General features: G+C 35.4%; 1 protein-coding gene across 1 annotated transcript in view; it reads right to left on the reverse strand.

Annotated features, from left to right (window-relative positions):
- The window catches only part of LOC101359491 (collagen alpha-1(III) chain), a 41,673-nt gene that overhangs the window by 5,431 nt on the left and 16,106 nt on the right, over positions 1–20,136 (reverse strand). The window contains exons 6-36 of the mRNA XM_023739895.1: positions 19,705–19,758; positions 19,182–19,235; positions 18,379–18,432; positions 17,653–17,706; positions 17,439–17,492; positions 16,699–16,752; positions 16,262–16,306; positions 16,094–16,147; positions 15,583–15,627; positions 14,876–14,929; positions 14,126–14,224; positions 13,521–13,565; positions 13,271–13,369; positions 13,017–13,070; positions 12,786–12,893; positions 12,515–12,568; positions 11,828–11,926; positions 11,447–11,500; positions 11,210–11,308; positions 10,783–10,836; positions 10,615–10,668; positions 10,233–10,286; positions 9,592–9,645; positions 9,220–9,264; positions 8,038–8,136; positions 7,843–7,950; positions 7,324–7,377; positions 5,635–5,688; positions 5,481–5,534; positions 4,753–4,806; positions 3,997–4,090 (exon numbers count right to left, since the gene is read on the reverse strand). Of these exons, the coding sequence (XP_023595663.1) occupies positions 3,997–4,090; positions 4,753–4,806; positions 5,481–5,534; positions 5,635–5,688; positions 7,324–7,377; positions 7,843–7,950; positions 8,038–8,136; positions 9,220–9,264; positions 9,592–9,645; positions 10,233–10,286; positions 10,615–10,668; positions 10,783–10,836; positions 11,210–11,308; positions 11,447–11,500; positions 11,828–11,926; positions 12,515–12,568; positions 12,786–12,893; positions 13,017–13,070; positions 13,271–13,369; positions 13,521–13,565; positions 14,126–14,224; positions 14,876–14,929; positions 15,583–15,627; positions 16,094–16,147; positions 16,262–16,306; positions 16,699–16,752; positions 17,439–17,492; positions 17,653–17,706; positions 18,379–18,432; positions 19,182–19,235; positions 19,705–19,758 (2,011 nt within the window). The remainder of the gene's footprint in view (positions 1–3,996; positions 4,091–4,752; positions 4,807–5,480; positions 5,535–5,634; positions 5,689–7,323; positions 7,378–7,842; positions 7,951–8,037; positions 8,137–9,219; positions 9,265–9,591; positions 9,646–10,232; positions 10,287–10,614; positions 10,669–10,782; positions 10,837–11,209; positions 11,309–11,446; positions 11,501–11,827; positions 11,927–12,514; positions 12,569–12,785; positions 12,894–13,016; positions 13,071–13,270; positions 13,370–13,520; positions 13,566–14,125; positions 14,225–14,875; positions 14,930–15,582; positions 15,628–16,093; positions 16,148–16,261; positions 16,307–16,698; positions 16,753–17,438; positions 17,493–17,652; positions 17,707–18,378; positions 18,433–19,181; positions 19,236–19,704; positions 19,759–20,136) is intronic.

Here is a 20,136-nt window from a genome sequence, read left to right on the forward strand (position 1 = left end):
TACACTTTTGGATGAGTTTAAGAAACAAAAACTTACAGCAGGACCTCGAGAACCAGCGGCACCTGGAGCACCAGCTGGGCCAGCGGGGCCCTAAAATGAAAACAAATGAACAAAATGACAAACTCACAAAGAAGTGCTTATTGATCGATAAAATTTTGTTTTTAAAAGTTAATAATTTCATTGTGATGGACTAATAGCATGCACAGGATTTTTGAAAGTTAGAATTATCTTCTCCTTCACAGCCCTTTCCCTGTTTATATCTTTTCCAGAGGTCTAAGCAGGTAAACCGAGTAAAAATCCTCTTAATTCAGCCTTACATTTACCCAGTAAATAGAAACATGGTCCAATTAATACTGTTTTGGATTTTAGTAATGAATTCTTCATTGACTACTGCTAGAAACTTTTAAGATATTCTTTGTTACCATAGCTGCCTAAGAAATAACTAGTATAAAAATTGCAAAACAAATGATAGCAGATCTTTTGGTTAACATATCTGACATTCTATCTTCTACCAACTAAGCTCTCTACTGAGGGAAATAGACAAGTAAAGAGAGGTTGTGTTTATCGGAACTCACAGTTTCTCCTCTATCACCATTCTTTCCAGCTGGACCAACAGGACCAGCTGGGCCTGGATGGCCAGGAGCACCAGGGGCACCAGGAGAACCATTTTCACCACGATCACCCTGTGGGCAAGTTCATAGATCTAAAATAAGTATAATGAGCAGTTATCGCTTTAATTCCACAGACCTATTGTACATGTGCTTGTTATACCTTGGTACCAGGAGCTCCGTCTCGACCTGGCAGACCATCTGATCCAGGGTTTCCCTGATAAAAAATGGGAAAAGAAATCAAACTATTTGAAACCATGCATTCTCAATAGAGGCAATATTGTCCTGAAGGGGATCAAAACTGGTTTTTGGGGGGTGAAAATTCTTAGATATTACAATGGTGCATGGCCCTTCAAAGGGTTACAGTACCTAAACCCATATGCAGTATATATCCGTGGTCCTAAAATTTCATGGAATGGGAGAAGAAGTGATTAGGAAAAAACATCTGGAAGGGGTCCTTAGTGGGGAGATAACTAATAAAATTTGAGAAAGTCTTATCTAAGCTGATAATAGGAATCAACAATTTAAGGAAAGATGAATCACAGAAAATGTTCAGAACATATTCACCAAGAAAACACGTTAAAAATTGGAGCACTCTATCAATATTTTTCCGCATTTAGCTAGAGATCATATTCTTCTCCACTAATGATCATTTATTCATTAAATATTAGTGAACATGAACTTTAAGGCTATTCTAAGTTGTAATAGAAAGAATATCTGTTATTAGAGAAGGAAAGAGAAATTTGGCATGTGGCAACATTTACTCTACTAGAAATTAAGATCCGATTTGACTGCTGCTTAAGTAAATGAGCAGATTCTATCTGGCTGGTTGGATATTTCTTGAGAACTTGGACTTACATCTCTTCCAGGTTCACCAGCTGTACCAGCCAGTCCAGGAAGACCCTGGGGTCCAGGAGGACCACGTTCTCCATTATGACCACTAGGTCCTGGTTTCCCATTTTCACCCTGTGTACAAAGGAATAAAATACATTTTAATTTAAGAAATCAATTTGTATGGCATTATCAGATGTCTTTATTTTCCAGAAAAAAAATCTTGTTTTCTTCAATTTCTATTGAATTTGTCCCTAAAACTATCACTGATATGAGAGAAAATCTTTCGAGAAGCAAGCTATACAAGAGTATTTTCTAAATTGTCCAGTGATCTGGACATCAAAAATATGGGTAATTACATTATCTTATTTAGAATACATTCTAGTATGAGATGTACAAATTAACATTTATAACAATAGACACTGTTAGGAAAAAATGACAAGCTTTCATGCAACTATAGGCTTATGGTACCTGTTAAAATTAGGTTTCATTGATATTTGTGTCTATCTGAAGAATATACATTTACTAAGTGTGTTCATGTAAACTGAATGCCTTGAACTGTTAAATTTTAATTTCATTATAATATCTGACATTTTGTTGAAACAGATGCTCAGAATGTAAAAATGTCAGCCCTAGTAAAAATAGAACTTTATTACTGCACTGGCTAATGGATATTTAAGATGTTAATTACTGTAGTATTATAGTAAAATTAGTGAAAGAAAATCAAGAGTAAAAAATGACTTGAGCTGATGGATAAGTGGCATCACTGGAAGGCATTTATAACTCTGTTAACCCTGTCTGTTGAGTCAATTCATAGTGACCCTATAGAACAGAATAGAACTGCTCCATAGGGTTTCCAGTGAGTGGCTGCTAGATTTGAACTGTTAACGTTTTGGTTAGCAGCCTTAACTCTTAACCACTGCGCCACTAGGGTTCCTTATAGCTCTATAAGCTACCATTATTTTCCCCTTTGACACTGACAGTCAACAAACTGAAAAACGCTCACAATTTTCCTAATAAAAGTGTTTGAGATAGCAAGATATTTTTCTGTGATATTGATTTGTTTGTGTTATATTCAAGGCTGGTCTAAGATGTACATTGTTTTCATGTTCTGGGGCCATTTAATAACATGTTTGCTTCCCCCAAAAATGAAACTATCAATTAAAAGATCATCTTTTGGATAATTTACATCTATGACAGGAAAACTTGCTCATGGCGTACTTATTATGGTTAAGTGATCTCTGAAGGCTATCAAACGAAAACAAGAATCCAGTGAAAATGGTTACACTTACCTTGGGGCCTTGAGGGCCAGGACTTCCCCTAGCACCTGGCATGCCTGGTAGTCCTGCAAGACCTCGTGATCCAGTAGCCCCTGCAATTCCAAGTGGGCCTGGAGGTCCCTGTTGTGACAAATAATGACATCTTAGCTCTTCTTTACATGACTATGTTTTTCCTCTACAGTATTTGTGATTAAAAGAAAAAAAAAAAAGTATTGTCAATCAACAGAGCAATGAAGCTACTCACCGCTGGACCTTGGGCACCAGGTGGTCCCTTTTCACCTGGTTGGCCAGCATCACCTTTGGATCCAGCCACCCCAGGGGTGCCAGGAGAACCATTGCTACCAGGAGGACCCGGGGGCCCGTCTTTGCCTGGAGCACCACTGCTGCCAGGAGGTCCTGGGCTACCCTACAAATAATTGTTTGAAATTTAAGTATTTTATAAAGAATAGGTGAATTTATTTTTCCTCTCTCTTTTACCTACTTTCAAATAATTTTATAAAGGCTTTATTGAAAAGATAGGTATCAATGTGTAAGTTTCTTATCCTATACATATATGAATGCTCTTTCTGGAACTATTATAAAAAATACTTTAAAAACACTTACACTACTACCAGGAGGACCAGGAAGACCACGAGCACCAGGGAAGCCAGCAGCACCCTGTGAAATGATATTTTTTTTTGAATTTCAAAAGTTAAGTAGAACAAATAACTATCTACTAAATCTAGATATAAGAAATATGGTAGAACCAGCATTCTACCTTGGGGTCATTTATGGTTTGTTCTCTCCTTTTGAATTTATACATAACTCATATATAAGTGAGTGATTATATATACTCTTTTTAGGGTTCTAGTGTCTTTAAGGCAGTTTTTATACAGATTGATATCAATTGATGCTTTCCAATAATAGTTTAAGAGAATCAGTACTTACAGGACCACCAGGACTACCACGTTCACCTCTGACACCTTGAAGGCCAGGAGGACCCTATATGAAATGTAAGGGAAAAACAGTTCTATAAAAGTAGCACAAAAAATAAAATTTGAGACAAGCGTTCAGCCTTTGAAACACAGTAATTTTATGAAGAGATAAACATAACTTGAATGAGGTCATATCTACACAGCTGGAATGAAGCTTCAAATCAGAAATGTATTACTATGAAGATTGTACTCTTACCACCATGGCAAGTAATCTCAGTATGAAATATTAAATTATTAATAAACCTAAGTGCTTTCCATTGGAAAGCTTAGAGAAAGAGAGAACACTTACAGCAGGCCCAGAACCTCCAGGAGGTCCTGCAGCTCCAGGAGGGCCTCCTTCTCCTTTCTCACCAGGAGCACCTCTTTCTCCTTTAGCACCAGGCTCGCCGTTCTGTCCCTACATTCAGGAACAGCAACAACCTGTGAGCTAACACACTCCAAAATACACTTGGTTTATCATTATTTTTCTTCAGAATATAGAATGCTTCAGATACATGGACATTGAAATGATACAGGAAAAGAAGACTCTCTGAAGACATGGCGAAACACAGTTAATCAAAATACTTCCTCCATGTTAAAAATAAATTAGTAATAAAGTGTAAGATGTATATTATTTATGACAGGGAGAAATTTTCTCCAAAGTTTATGCATTTGAAAATAAACAAAAACCAAACCAGCTGCTGTCCAGTCATTTCTGAATCATGGTGACCCCACGTGTGTCAGTGTAGAACTGTGTTCCATAGGGTTTGCACCAGTAAATTCATTTAAGAAAGGCACGGCTTAGAGCAAGTTTTAATCACATTATCAGTTTATAACTAAAGAACTTTATAGTGCTGTTTTAAACCCATTTCTTAGGCATAAACGCAGGGCAGGAGTTATTACGTTCATCTTTTAAAGAGGAAGAATGGTGGTAAAGAAATAAAATAATCCCACAGGGAAAGAATGGATGGCTAAGGCAGGACTAGAACCTACGCTTGACTAATATTGCTATTATTATTTTTTTTAGCAAGATAGTGATTCTGGACTGTGTAGCATGCATGTTTGAATGTTCATACTTACAGGAGCACCAGGGAAACCAGCAGGCCCTGGAGGTCCGTGTTCACCTCTCTCACCCTACAGGGAAGAGATCCCTGGTTAGCACACATCATCTCATGTATCATCTTATCTTTTCCTTTAGACAGGAAATGTGCAAAGCTAACTAATGTAGTTTGACTTTTGAAGACTTCCATTTGCCAACAAAATGAGGAGTTGAAAACACCAAAACCATTTATTCTTTCCGCCTCTGACTATGATCTTAATTGCAAGAAAAATAGTTTGAGAATTTTGAAGTGTTTAACACATTTAATTATATAACTTCTAAAACTATAAGTATTTTAAAATATGGTAAAAGGGTTCCTTGAGAAATCAATTAATTAATTAAAAGAATATTAACTATCTGTCCTTAGTCTCAAAGCCCTGAAGGCAGAGAATTTTAAATCTAGAAGTAACTGCAGGCAAAGATTCTATGGGTTGAAGAAATACTTATTTACAAATGTATATTGCTGGTACAATTTTCATGTTTCTTTTTCAGGATTGACATAGGCAAGAAGGTATGATTCAAAATTCTCTCTAGTGAATTTTAGATAAAAGAAATTTAACCTTCCCTTACATGTCATATGGTCCCTAAAGACAGTACCCCAGAATTGAGGGTTAGAGACTCTTGAGGCAGAAATACTAAGGAGAGAAACTCAAGTAGCTGTTACCAGTGTGGGTTTAAATAATATGTTGAAAATGTCCTTAACACTTACAGAGCCACCACGAGCTCCGGCTGGACCTGGAGGTCCAGGGGTACCAGCTTCACCCTGAAAAGAGAGAGAGAGAAAAAAATAAATATTGCCACTGTCCTGCATTCAAAAAGTCAAAGACATTTTCTTTCCACTTCTACATAGTGGTAAGCATTACCTTATCTCCATTCTGTCCAGGTGGGCCAGGGGGACCAATGGGACCAACAGGACCCTAAAGAAAATAGAAATATATTTTTAATTTTAACTATAAAAAGCATCATTTTTCGTATTAACCAAATAGTGAGTATAAAGACATATCATTCATCTACTAAACTTGATAATATGATTTCTTTCACAGCTTGAATTATCTACTCTTCACTCAAAGAATAAATAATGCAGAACTTAGTAAATATAAAAATCCATGGAGATGACCCTAAAAGACAATAGGATTCGGCAGTAATTTATTGATTCATTCATTTTTCTCTCTATTACAGATGATGTGATATAAGATCTTACAGTAATGTCTTGCAAAAATTAAAACACATTGCTTTATTCCACTGCTTGATAATTTTTCAGAATGTTTCAATTATCTAACCAAACTATCATTACAAGAACATTTTTCAATATTAAAGTTTCACTTACACTTCATAAATGAAGTATTAGGCATCTTTTTATTTTTTTAATTGGGAGGATGGCTTACCCATCTAGCCTGTCAGGAGTATTTATGAGTTTCTTTGAGGCAATTGCAGTCAATATAATATTTACAAAATGGCTTAATTATCATGTTTATTTGCTATGGTCATACTTAGAAGATGTTTGCTAATGTGAATAGATTGATTTAAACATTGTTATGTGTTGTTTTTAACTTTTTATTTTGAAATAGTTATAGATCCATATTAGGTTGTAGGCTGTTCTTAACTTTTTATTTTGAAATAGTTATAGATCCATATTAGGTTGTAAAGAAATCAGGGAAGTCCTTTGCACCCTTCCCCCAGCCTCCCCCAATGTTAACATCTCATACAGCTAGAGTGCAATATCAAAATCAAGAATTTGGCATTAATATAATCCATAGAGTTCATTCAGAATTCACCAGTTATACATACATTAGCATGTGAGTGTGTGTATGTGCATATGTTGCTGTTGTTGTTAGGTGCTGCTGAGTCGGTTCCATACAGTGTGTGTGTGCTTATAGCTCTAACGCAATTTTATCATGTGTAGCATTACATAACCACCACCACAATCAAGATACTGTACTATCACCACAAGACTCCTTTGTGTCATACGTTTATGGCCAAGCCACTCCTTTTTCCTCCGTCCTTAAACCCTAACAATCACTAGTCTATTCCACATCTCTAAAATGATATAATTTCATGAATGTTATATGAAGGGAATCGTGCATTATGTGTCCTTTTGAGATTGCCTTTTTTTCCCCACTCAGCATAACCTTCTCATGGTTCATACAAGTTGTTGTGTGTATAAATAGTCCATTTACTTTGATTGGTAAGTATTCTTTCCTGGTATGGATGTACCACAGGATTACAATGCTTTTGAAAATATAGTTTCTTAATGAGCAGGATTGACCATCTTGGATTTTAGTGACTCCTATGACTTTATCCTGTAACCTTTATCACATTTTGAGATTTTTCCATCTTAGCTCAGTGTCAAACTATCAAGCAGTGAAAGATAAACCAGGCAATTTAACAACCAAGACGTGGGTCTTCTTAATGTCCAGAGGTGGTAAACTGTGATTTAATTTATCAGTAGGAGTTTTAAAATTAAAAAAAAAAAACAGTTGAAGTAATGGACTATTCCATTTAAAGGACAGATAAGGCCTGTTTCTCTCCAACGCAAACGTGTAAATACTCACCCTTGGACCATCTTTCCCTGGAGCACCATCAATACCCGAGCTGCCTGGTTCACCCTGTCAAATAAAAGCCAATCTAATAAGACTATGTTGTTGTTGGGTGCCATCAAGTCTATTTCAACTCTTAGCGATCCCATGTGACAGAGTAGAACTGCCCCATAGGGTTTTTAGGCTATAATCTTTATGGAAGCAGATCACCAAGTTTTTCTCCCGTGGAGCTCCTGGGTGGGTTTGAACTGTCAACCTTTTAGTTAGCAACCCAGAGCTTACCCGTTACTCCACCAGAGCTCTAATAAGATTACAAGTATCCTTAGTTAAAATCTGCCAAGATAAGCAACTCTTAAGATTTGCTGTGTTATATATTAGGACATTCTGACAATCACTCTAGGAATACATTTCAGATTTCACAGAGCATAAAATAATAATATTGATTTTGAGAATAGATTACTTTCCAGCAGGGCTGCTATCTTTTAACCTATAAAGTCTGTTTTATTACACAATAAGGAGAAACCAAGTCAGTACCTTGTCACCCTTTGGGCCTGGACCTCCAGGACCTCCTCTTTCTCCAGGCATCCCTTGTAGACCAGGAGAACCAGAAGTACCAGGTGGCCCAGGAGGACCAGCGGGGCCCTGAAATGAAGGGTGAAATATTAAATCACAAGAAGAAAATGTAACATATTTTCTAAAATTTAGATTAATCAGATTCTGTGGAGTTACCTTTCCTCCATCAGGACCAGGGGGTCCAGTTCCACCTCTAAGCCCTGGGGGCCCTGCCTGTCCAGGAGGCCCGCGTTCACCAGGGGCACCAGAATCACCCTGTAGTAGGAAAAGTTAATACTCAGAAAAACCAAAGTGCTGAAACAACAAACAAAAAAACACAAAACAAAAACACCTTAAACTATATTATTTTAGTGAGGGAAAGTATGTTCTCAGTGTTTATTTTTGAAGAATTTGGTAATTTTTATAGTTATTAAAAATAATTTCATACACTTTTTGGGAACTAGAAACTTAAAAGAATGAGCCTAATCAAGGAAACTATAATACCTGGTCTGTCTAAGTATGAACTATCTTTTATTATTTTCTTCATAAGAGTAAATTTTTTTATATGTTACAATGTGTGTTTATTTCTTATTCCTGGGTCTGTGGGTCAACTGGGATTCAGCTGATCTGGATTGGGCTTGGCTGGATTTGACTCCAAGTTGCAAGCTGAGTCCTGTCGTGCTCTGCATGTCTCTCTCTATCACTGCTTTTTTTTTTTTTAAAGCATCTTATTGTGATTTGGGCAAAAGTTTACAGAGCACAAATTAGTTTCCCATTCAAATTTATACACATTTTGTTTTGTGACATTAGTTGCAATCCCCTCAAGGTGACAGCACTCTACCACTTCCTCCCTGAGTTCGCTGTTTCCATTCTCCCATTTTTCCTGCCTTCTGAACTTTGTTTTGGGGCAAACGCTGCCCTTTTGGTCTAGTGTGGTTGATTGTTCTGAGGAGCATGTTCCTCACGAGTAATATTGTTCACTTTATAGGCCTGTCTATTATTTGGCTGAAAGGTGATCTCCAGGAGTGAGTTCAGTTCCAGGTTTGAAGGGTAAATAATTAAAGTTCTTCTCCCAAAACAGTTTTCTTTTATAGAATTAGTACATTGGCATGATTTTCTATTTGAAATTTCAGGCCCACGGTTGATTCTGTGGTGCTTATTAATCTCACAGTATTGGATTTTCCAGATGAAGCAAATTTAATGTTTTGGACATGTCTTGAGTTTTCTTAAGTGTATTTACCAAACATTTGTAATGTTTACCTTCTAAAACGAGTATTTTGGTTTGATATAACAAGTGTGTGTCACTAATCAAACTCTATACCATGCTGAAGAAGTTAGAGAATAGATTGAAATATTTACCTTGCCTCCTGGAGTTCCAGGTGAACCAGAATCACCCTTTGGACCCTAAGAGATGAGCATTATATGATTAAGAATTCATGTTTTGAAAATATAAGCAAAATGCACATTTGACCTGTTTGCATATTGTACAATTTGTCAAATCTTGAAGCTATGTATCTCTCTTTAGTTTCTTTTATTTAATGGTAAAATTGAAACTCTCTATGTAATAGCTACCATTTAAATATTTTCTCTTTGTTTTGATAATGAATGTTTCAATACTGATTGTTAAAATTTAGATACCATGGCAAGAGAAAATGCAAAAGTTAATAATCGATAAATAGTTACTATTCATTTTTATGGTTGCTGAGTTTTGAAAAAGGACATGCAACTTACTGGTTCACCAGGTTTTCCGTTTTCTCCTGGAGGACCACTAGTACCAGGCAAGCCCTACAAAGAATCATATTTGTACCGTGTAATCACTTCAAGAATTGCTTACAGAAAAGCTTCTTAGATGTAAACAGGTTTCTACAACTTATTTTACAAAATGATTTTAGTGGTCTCTTTAGTGGTAGGACATTTGTGTGACTCAAAATCCGATGCCAGAGACATGATGATCGTATCTTACAAACCTATGTCCATCTCACTCTATTCTTTCTGTTGCTGCATATAAAAAGGAATTAATGAGCATGGTAAGATGGATTTAGCTACGTGAATTTATATGGTGGACTATATGAGTTTATATTGTAATGAAAAATAAGTGAAAACATAGGATGATATGAGCTTGTTTTTTAATTACATTAATGCTATAATTCTGGAATCAACATGAAAATATGTCTATCTATTAACATTGCCTGCCATTTTATTTCAACATGAAAGACAAACCAAAAAATTAAGCTCAAGATAAATGGTAATCTGTTGGTATAACAACAAATTTGAACAGTAAATTAACTCAACAAATAAAGATGTCAAAAGGAAGTACTTAATTTTCTGGTAAAAGCAGGTGTCTAATATATAATTAAATAATAAGTTCTTACTTGTATACCAGGTGGACCAGGGGGTCCTGTTTCTCCTTTGTCACCAGATGCACCCTATGTGAAAAAATATAATGAGATGCTCCACTATAAAATATCCTTTCATACTTAGTCTTTGCAGTTTTCATTGCAGCAGACCCACTGCTGAATTTAAAAAGTAATAGTGTGAAGAGGGAGCAGAGTCTAGGCTGTGGGAGTGATACAAGGCAGACTTGAACAACATAAACGTTATTTAGTGTTAGCATTTAGTTAACTGAATAGGCGCTTTTCAAAATTACTTTGGTGAACAATAATGATTGAGTGTCAGAGATTATATGATTCCTGGAACCTACCCTCTGCCCTGTCTCCACCCCACTTCCATCCTGATTTACGTGAATAAACTTACGGTAGGTCCGGGGGGACCCTGAGGTCCAGTTTCACCATTCTTTCCAGCAGGACCCTAAAGTAAAACAACAGACAATCAGAGATAACAAAGATAACAGAGAGAAATCGTAAGTGTAGAGATTAATGCATCCATTAAAAGTCTAGAAATAAGTCAATGAACACCACATACCTGAGGTCCAGGTCCTCCAGGGCCACCTCGTTCTCCATTCTTGCCAGGAGCACCCTGAAGAAGAAGTGCCCAGTATTTATTAATTCCCATGATTAAATCGCTAATCATATTGTTCTCTCATATTTTTGGTCTGCCTCCTCCACACACACACACGTACACCCACAACCAAAAACTATTTTCTAGAGTTTGTTGCTATTGGTTACCATCAAGTCGATTCCAACTCATGGTGATTTTCTATGTATCTGTAAATGTTGCAGAATTCTGTAAAAAGTATTTTAGCTCCCTTCTCATATGGCATTTTGATTTTCATATATTTTTCTGTGCCTTGAGGTGGAGATCAAGTTTTGGCCATATCTGCATTCCCATATGTAAATTAAAATGCCTTTTCCAATAATTATGTATTTAAGAAATTACTGAAGAAACTCACATCATTTCCTTTAGGACCAGGGAAACCCATGACACCAGGCTGACCTCGGGGACCAGGTGAGCCTGGAGGACCTGGTCGGCCACTTTCTCCTTGAATTCCCTAATGAGAAAAAATTACACTCATAAAGGTTTGATAAGATCTTACCGAAATATAAAAATACATATTCAAGCCTAGGCCAAAATATGCATTCCATATTTCATTGAGTTTGTAAAATTAGATTTTTAAAAAGGTACATACTGGAGGTCCTGGTTTCCCATCGCTGCCTGGACCTCCTGGGCTTCCGGGCATACCCTAAATTAAAGAAGTCAGTTGATTTAATATTATATCTCTTTTTTAAAAATAAATATTTAGTTATTGAAAAATTTTTTGAGATTTTCACTTACATGCGTAACCCCATATTTGTACACATTTTCTCATGTTTATCAAGTGTGTTAGTCAAGTGTTCTATTTTCTGTTCTTTCTCCATCTGTCCTAGTTTAAGTTTTTCTTTAAATAATTTTTTGTTTTGTTTTGAGCCTTATAAAAGTTATCGTCTGATTTAAGTTATCTTGGATCCTTCTTCATTTGCTTTTATTCTTACTATATGAAAGTGTCTTTCATATAAACAATTCACCGCACCCTCATTCCTGGACCTCCAGGTAGACCATCTCGGCCAGGTTCTCCAGGAATTCCTCTTGCGCCTGCGGGACCTGGACCACCACGTTCCCCAGCGGGACCCTAAGTGGTGAAATAAAGAAACAAATATTAAAAATAGCCTTCATTGACCTAGACATTGACAATATTTCGATTACAACAAGAAAACTTCATTTGCCTCTGAAAGAGAGTTGGTATGTTGCTGACATGATATGTATAAAACCACAGTTATCCATTAGCTTATATTACCATATTGGAAAAATCTTAAAAGGAATATAATGAATATAATGTGTTTTGAAAAAGAAAATATTTAGTGGGCTTACCAACATATGTCTGTGCATATGAAGTCAACTATGTTTGATGATGATATGAAATCATATTTGCATAGCACTTCAGAGTTTTCAAAGAACTTTTAGGTTATATACTCTTTCAGTGATGTTGAGATAGATGATTCCCAATTGATAGATAAGGACTCTGAGAGACTGACTTTAGTTATAGAGCCAGGAAAGTGAATGAGCAGGGGTTGGAATTACTGTTTTACACACTGAATTATTTTTTTAAACTCTGATATTCCTTTCAGAAATTAAAGTTTTCATTCATGGGAAACTTTATAGAAGAAAATTCTAACTTGTAGTACTAGCGTTTAGGAAAATAGAAACTAAAGTTATCTACCTTTTCTCCTGGAAGGCCATTGGCGCCAGCAGGTCCTCGGAATCCAGGGGCACCCTGGGAATAATGAAAACCAAGTATTTTAGTTCAAATCATTAAAAGTTTTCCATAATTCTTGAGTGTCTATATTGATCTTTGTATGTTTATAAAATCTTTTAAAGCAATATTTGGGCTTAAGTACTCATCTTAAGAAAAATGATAGTTGGCTAAAGGTGAAGTTTATGTGGATGACAGTGATTATGTTTTTCTTTTAGATATCTCCAGGAAAACGTACCCTTTCTCCTGCAGTTCCTGGAAGTCCATTTGCACCAGGTTCTCCAGGAGAACCATCTTTGCCATCTTCACCTTTAGGCCCTGGGATACCTGGAGAACCAGCTTCACCCTAAGAAAGGATGCCAAAATAAAGGAATGATGACTGAATTTGGTTGCAAATTTTTTCTTGTTTACTTCCTAATTATGTCAAATTATTCTAAGAAATAACCAAATCTGGTGATGAAATACTTACGCGTTCACCACGTGGTCCTGTTTCTCCTTTGGCACCATTCTTACCTGGTTCGCCCTAAGTGAAATGAAATTTTGGCTTAAAACAGGGAGGAGAGATTAACAAAATTATCACTGGTAACACAAGTTTCACTTTTAAAATCAGAGTGAAATCAATATAAATTCAACAGAATAGGAGCAAAATAATTGCAATTTCTGTTTTTGTTGGGGAATTAAGCCACACCTTTCAGGCAACAAAGATAAAAATAAGCAACTTACCGGGCTACCTCGAACTCCAGGAATGCCATTAGTACCAGATGGTCCTGGAGGACCCCGAGCTCCCATCAGTCCTGGAGCTCCAGGAATGCCCGCAGGACCCTAAAAACAACCCAAAAACACTAACATTAACTGAACTTGAGCTTTCTTTTCTGAATGTCTGACTTCAACATCACAAATCTATCACTAGGCAAGATGCAAAGGAAGCCAAGAATGTACGTGTGGATGAGGGTGAGGTGTGGGGCCAGCTTACCATGTCTCCTTTACCACCAGGACTACCACTGCTCCCAGCGGGGCCCTAGAGAGAAGAAGAACATACCAATAATAATGCAGGTAGTACATATATATTTGAAGTTGTTTATATGTTGGTAAAATACATTTCCTGGTAAACATGATGCTTTGTAGAGAATAGGTGATTTCTCCAACTATAGCACACCACATAAAAATGCAGGCAAAGAGAGTTATGATTATCTAAATAGATTAGGGATAGTGTGCACTTGGTCTAAATTATCATATAATAAATTAATAGGGGAGATTTTTGATCTTGTTTCTTCCCTTAGTTATTCTGACTAGTAATTAGTTCAGGGTACATTCTCCAAAGTTTTGGATAATTTACCCATCCTCCACTTTTCTCTGTGTCATATAAGCATAAAATTCATAAATTCCAGAAGAATGTAACCCTAAAAATGACCATTTCAGTACTAATCAAATCAGTATTTATCACAGCTAGTAGAGTCATTGCAGAACACTAATCAATATTTTTTGAAGAAGGCAATTTGAACTGACAGTAACATTGGAATGTACGCTTGCATAAGCGTAGACCCACTCTCTCTCTCAACTGACATATTTGCTACTTACAGGAGGACCTTGAGCACCAGCATGTCCCTGAGGTCCAGGTTCTCCTCTTTGTCCAGGCGAGCCATTTGCACCAGGAGACCCTGCAGGTCCAACTTCACCCTAAGGGGTAAAACCCTAAGAAGTCAATTTCCCTTGCCACTTGAAATCAGTAAGCCAGTTTACTCTTCAGTCCTGTTTAAACCCATCTCCCATAGGCTGAAGTATGACTATATACTGCAGCTGAAGCAAGGAATCATTAATCATGAAGGTAGAGAAAAATGGTAATCATGTGTATGACTGTGTTATCTCTACTTCCCAGAAAGAAGAGGAAAAACAGAGAGAAGGAATTAGAAGCACTCTCAGAAGAGTTGAATGCTGGGGATAACAGCCACTTTAAAATATAAAATAGGGCTTTAAAGACCTGTATGGATTAAAGGTATTCTTTTGACTGGTAACAAAAATCATTTGCAAGAAACAATTCAGTAATTTTCTGTTGCTCGAAGATATATTTTCTATTCTTCCATAAAACAAAAACAAAGAAATAAACCCCACTGCCATCAAGTCAATTCTGACTCATAGTGACCCTACAGGGCAGAGTAGAACTTTCTCATAGGTTTTCCAGGGCTGTAAATCTTTAGGGAAACTGACTGCCACATCGTTCTCCCATGGAGCAGCTAGTGGGTTCTAACTGCTGACCTTTTGGTTAACAGTCAAGTGCTTTAACCACTGCCCCACCAGGACTCCTATTCTTCTATAGAAATACGTATTTACCTTAGCACCAGGGGAACCAGGGAATCCCACAGTTCCTGGAGGACCAGGGGGACCCTAAAAAGTTAAATACAATTTTTAGAGCTCTTAATCAAGTAAATTAAAGGTAACACTACTAATTAATATTAAGTAAATCCATACAAAATACAGAAGACATTTATGCAGACTAATTATGCAGAATGGCATTCATTATTCATGGCTGAATATCATTTGGAAAAATAATGTTGCAAAATAAAAAGAGTGGAATCAAAGTTAGAAAATCTGAATTTTCCCTGATTTCTGTCATTAATTCTGTGACTTTGTAGTGGGTACTTAGTCCTGAGCTTTTGTGCTTTTATCTATAAAATAAAGATAACATTATCATCTATTTTTCAGGGCTGTTTTAATTGTTATATTGAATATTGGATATTAACTAGCATTGTAAACACCATACAGATGTTAACAATTGATCAAGTACAGTAAAGAATATCAGAGTCTAGATTTTGTTTATGGTTCAGTGTCAATTGCAACTAGGTGTTTATTGATAAGGTTGAGTGTTGTTGGTTCTACAACAAAATTTATATATATATATCTATATCTATCTATATATATATATATAGATATATATATCTAAAGATAGCCAACATAGAAGCTAAAATAGATATATATTTCACCATGCATAATTTCTCACTACCCTGGAGCAAAGCAGGGTTAGATAAAACGTTACTTACCGGTTGACCATCACTGCCTCGAGCACCATCATTACCACGAGCCCCCTAAAAACAAAAGTTTGTCTCAAATATCTTCTTAATTCTGAAAGGCTTGTCACAGCTAACATTTTGACTAAAATTCTGACTCACTTAAGTTGAAATTTCCTGAACATATTAAAATCTGCTTACTGATTACAGATTTTTAGAGTCAAATTGTTAAAATTTTGGATATAGACAGCAATGTTCTAATGTATGAGGATTTGATTCTGTGTTTTAAAGAAGTGAATGTGAATATGTGGCTCTAAGAATATATGCAAAGCTAAAATTTAAAAAGCCCCTAAACAGAGATACTAATTATAAAACATTTATTCTTTTATCTATATTTATGGTCAAAATTTTACCAAGATTATTTTGAGTACGATTTTATAAGAACAACATTTTCCTGCGGACTATCACAGCCTGGAAATCTGGCTGAGATTCTGATATCTGTCTCTTTGGGTTGTAATTGGACAGCATCTGTGATGATACTCACTGCAGCTCCAGGAAGCCCAGGTCGCCCCCTTTCACCAGGAACCCCTCTTGGACCCTACAGAGTAAAATCAAAAGTATAGTTTTACTTTAGAGCCTATAAGAACAGTTGATCTGTGAGGAGGGATGTTAATAGTAAAACTGACAATTACATAATAAGAAGCATAATTACCAGTGGTCCAGGAGCTCCATTTTCACCGGGAAGACCATTTTCGCCCTAGAAATATGAAATATGCTATTATTTTATGTAATAAAAGATAATTCTATAGATTTTAAACACAACATATTATGAAGAAACTATTACAGAACTTTAGAAAAAGATACCTTTTAACAAATCAAATTTCTGGTAGCACTTTACCAGAAATCCCAATTTCTGCATTTTAAAAACTTGACTAAACAGAAGTGAACAATAAACCACATGCTCAATAATTTCTAATCTGAACACTTTAACTTTCATGGAAGCTTTACTAGAATACCTCAATTAATCATTATTATTCCTTTTCTAAAAGTAAAATTTAGAAAAAGTTAAACTCCAAAATATGAATCTTAAATACAGTTGTAAGATTTATAAATTAACTAACTTTTGACGCTTATTTTACTGTGATTTACCTTTAATCCAGGAGCACCTGGTTCACCCTTTTCTCCATTTCGTCCATCAAAGCCCTATGAAACACATAAAAATAGTAAAAAATATTAACATTTATTAATGATCCAGAATTGAAAAACTTTACATTGAATCTTTCATAACTAGTTTTTATCATATAGCAAAATTTCCAACATTGTCTTAATTTAAAATGGTTTTAAATAGGTTGAAGACATTTGACATTTATTTTATAGCAAAAAAATATGAACTGACTGGAAGGTACAACTTTGTCCAATTAGGAAGTTGCCTTAACTACGGAGTAACAAACTTTAGCTTCAGAGGTCTTTTTTTTTACTAAGTTGATAGATTTTTGGCTTGGTTGAATCTACTTAATGTCAGAGCATAGAATAAAGTTGCTGGATTCAACAATATAGTTTCATTTTTTTCTAATAGTGGTGATAAGAAAATTAAATTATTCTTTCCCAAGGATTTCCATACACTTTGATACAAAATTAGCACAATCATCTTGCATAGAATAACTAGCTGGTTTGGTAAAAAAATAAAGCTGATAGACTTTTATTTTTCTATGGAAATATTGTGCATCGATTCAAAGTTTAGTATGACATCAATAGTTTTTTGAACAACAGCAAATTGGTTGTCAGAATCAACCATTTTGGAGACAAGCTGAATTGTCCAGTAAAACTGGTTAGGCAAGTAAAGATAGTGAAACTGGACAGCTTCTAATCAAATTAGAAGTTCTACTTACTCTGTGTCCTTTCATACCAGGGAATCCAGGCATGCCAGCAGGACCTTTGACACCCTAAAAATAATTAATAGAAAAGGCATTAATCAACCTTCAAATAGAATCACAATCTAGTAGTAAAATGTTTTCTACTTTTAAATTTAATTTAATTATATAATAATTTTCAAGCTAAGATAATTGTGATCGCCCCAATGATTTACTGAATGCAAAGACTTACTGGAGGTCCAGGCAGTCCTCGCTCTCCAGTTCGTCCGGGTCTTCCGGATTCCCCCTAGGTGGAGAAATAGAGAATATATAGGTGCTTGTGTATGAGAAAATACATTGTAGACAATGAGGGAACTAATTACTTTGCATTTTTATGATCAATGGCTGAACAAAATAGTTGGGCTAAAGGTACAATTGTTAGATTACCTTCTTAGTAGAAGGAATGAGGGCTTCTCCCACCTCAGTATAATCTTATAAAGAGATAATGCAGGCATCTCTCCTCACTGACATATTCTCACTATCCCTCAACCAAGTGAGAAGAATTTGCCATTGGAAATTAAATGGGAAAGATACGATGACATAATATTAAGAATTCTTATAAGTTTTCAAGTTCATAAAGTACTGATATTTCAAGTTCATAAAGTTTCTTCTTTATAAGTAGCAGAGAGAAGAAATTTATTTCTGCTCCAGTTAAGTGATATATTCACTGGCTAAATCTTGAGAAAGTCAAGAAGCACATTTGGAGGTTCTATTAGTCTGGAATTCAATAAATGGTATATCTTGCTCTGCAAATACTGTACAGATATTCAAAGATCAATATGTGCTAAAATGTTGTTAAGACATCAACAATCTTCTGAATAAGTTTTTCCCTCTGAGATTCTGGCAAACAGTACAAATGCTATTAAGAATATTGCAAGTTGAACTTTGCTGTATCTACATGCAATCCTTAAAAACTTACATCTTTTCCAGAGGGACCAGCTGGACCTATAGCACCAGGAGGTCCTGGAGGGCCCTGAAAATAAGGAAATAATTAAAAAAAACGATGACAACAGCAGAAAAAAAAACAAACGTATTTGTAGCTTTTTCTATTATATTATTATTATCCATTATGTGTGTTCCCAAAGTCTTCTTTTTGAAAATACTTTCAATGTTGTTCATGAAATTGCCACTTGCCAAGTTAATATTATATCTAATATTTACTGTTTATTTAACTTATTTTAATGGAAATCAAAAGCATCATGTATCTATATTTTATATGTGTTAGTATTTATAAATCCAAATGTGCTAATGACATACGTATTTCTTAATATTTTGCAATATTGAATTAAACTCATTCCACTTTACTTGCTTACTTACACAGCATGTCCTCCTAGAGGTCTCTGTAAGATTACACTTACTTCTACCAAATTAAGTTTAAAATGACCTATCAGAAAACTACTTATAAGAGTGAACCGAGCAGCTAGAGGAAAATGAAATCTACACTGACTAGAGAAAGAATCTGTATCAGCACTAGGAGGTGGACTACTCTGACGACTAATGAGCCAGGGAATTAAATAACTTGTATCGCTAAGATAATTAAACTATTAAAAGAGCTCAAAAGATCTTGGAAACTGGCTTAACTATAATAAAAATATTATTTTTTATGTTTAAATTTAATCATAAATGTAATCTACACTTTGTAGGGGCCTATGACTGTGTTTTAGAAACTGAAGGTGGTTTCTGTATGGAATTTTCAATTTACAAAATATAATCATTACTTACTGTAGGACCAGCTTGTCCAGGTTCACCAGGGGGACCTTGGTATCCTGGAGAACCCTAGAGGATTGAATAATATGTAAATATTTTGAATGCAACATAATTTTCATATGATTCATTGACATCTTGAAGACAGTAAGAAATCAGGATTTGTGGATGTAGGTAGCTAATTTGATTCCAGTTTATAAAGATAGATCAATTATTTTTCAAATCAGAATAAAGTTAATTTACTCCATTCCATTCCATTATATCACATTGCTTTGGAAATGAATTGTTTTGAATTTGAAGACATATATAAATTAATTGTGGTTTAATATGACCAACGTTTTACTTGCTAGTAGTTGTTAGTGGAAGGGTATTAAAAATACAATTTCAGTAGCTTTCAAGGAATGTTCAGTTTCTTAGTTAGGACTGATCTACTTAATTTGGGATTATCCATGTTGGGAGTGGATAAATTAAAGTAGGAATTTATATTAACTTGATATATAATATGTATGAAGAAGAAAGGACCACTAAGGGCTATACTTACAGGGGAGCCAGGATGGCCAGATGTACCAGGGGGACCAGGAGGGCCTGGGGGACCCTGGAATGTAAATTTGAATGATAAATACCAAATAAATGCATATGAAATACAGTTTATTCATACATCAAAGAGATGACTCTGTTTAGGAATGATATTGACTTCTTTAAAGTGAGAACAACTGTATCTCATTACTTAATAACTATTCATGAATATGATCAATTTTGTAAGCTCTATAAAGAAGATCTCAGCAAGAAACCATCACTCTAAATTAAATTCCCACAGAATTAGTAAAAAATATTCATAATGTTATAAAATACTGAGATGAATCTCCTAAAAAAAGAGACTTGGAAATATGAAAAAATCAATACAAAATGCTATGAGAATCCCTGCAATATTAGAATGATACTGGCACTGAAGAACCGCTTTTGCAACTGGCTG

The sequence above is a fragment of the Trichechus manatus genome, unplaced genomic scaffold (assembly GCF_000243295.1).
Source record: "Trichechus manatus latirostris isolate Lorelei unplaced genomic scaffold, TriManLat1.0 scaffold00142, whole genome shotgun sequence".
In the NCBI taxonomy this organism is placed as follows: Eukaryota; Metazoa; Chordata; class Mammalia; order Sirenia; family Trichechidae; genus Trichechus; species Trichechus manatus.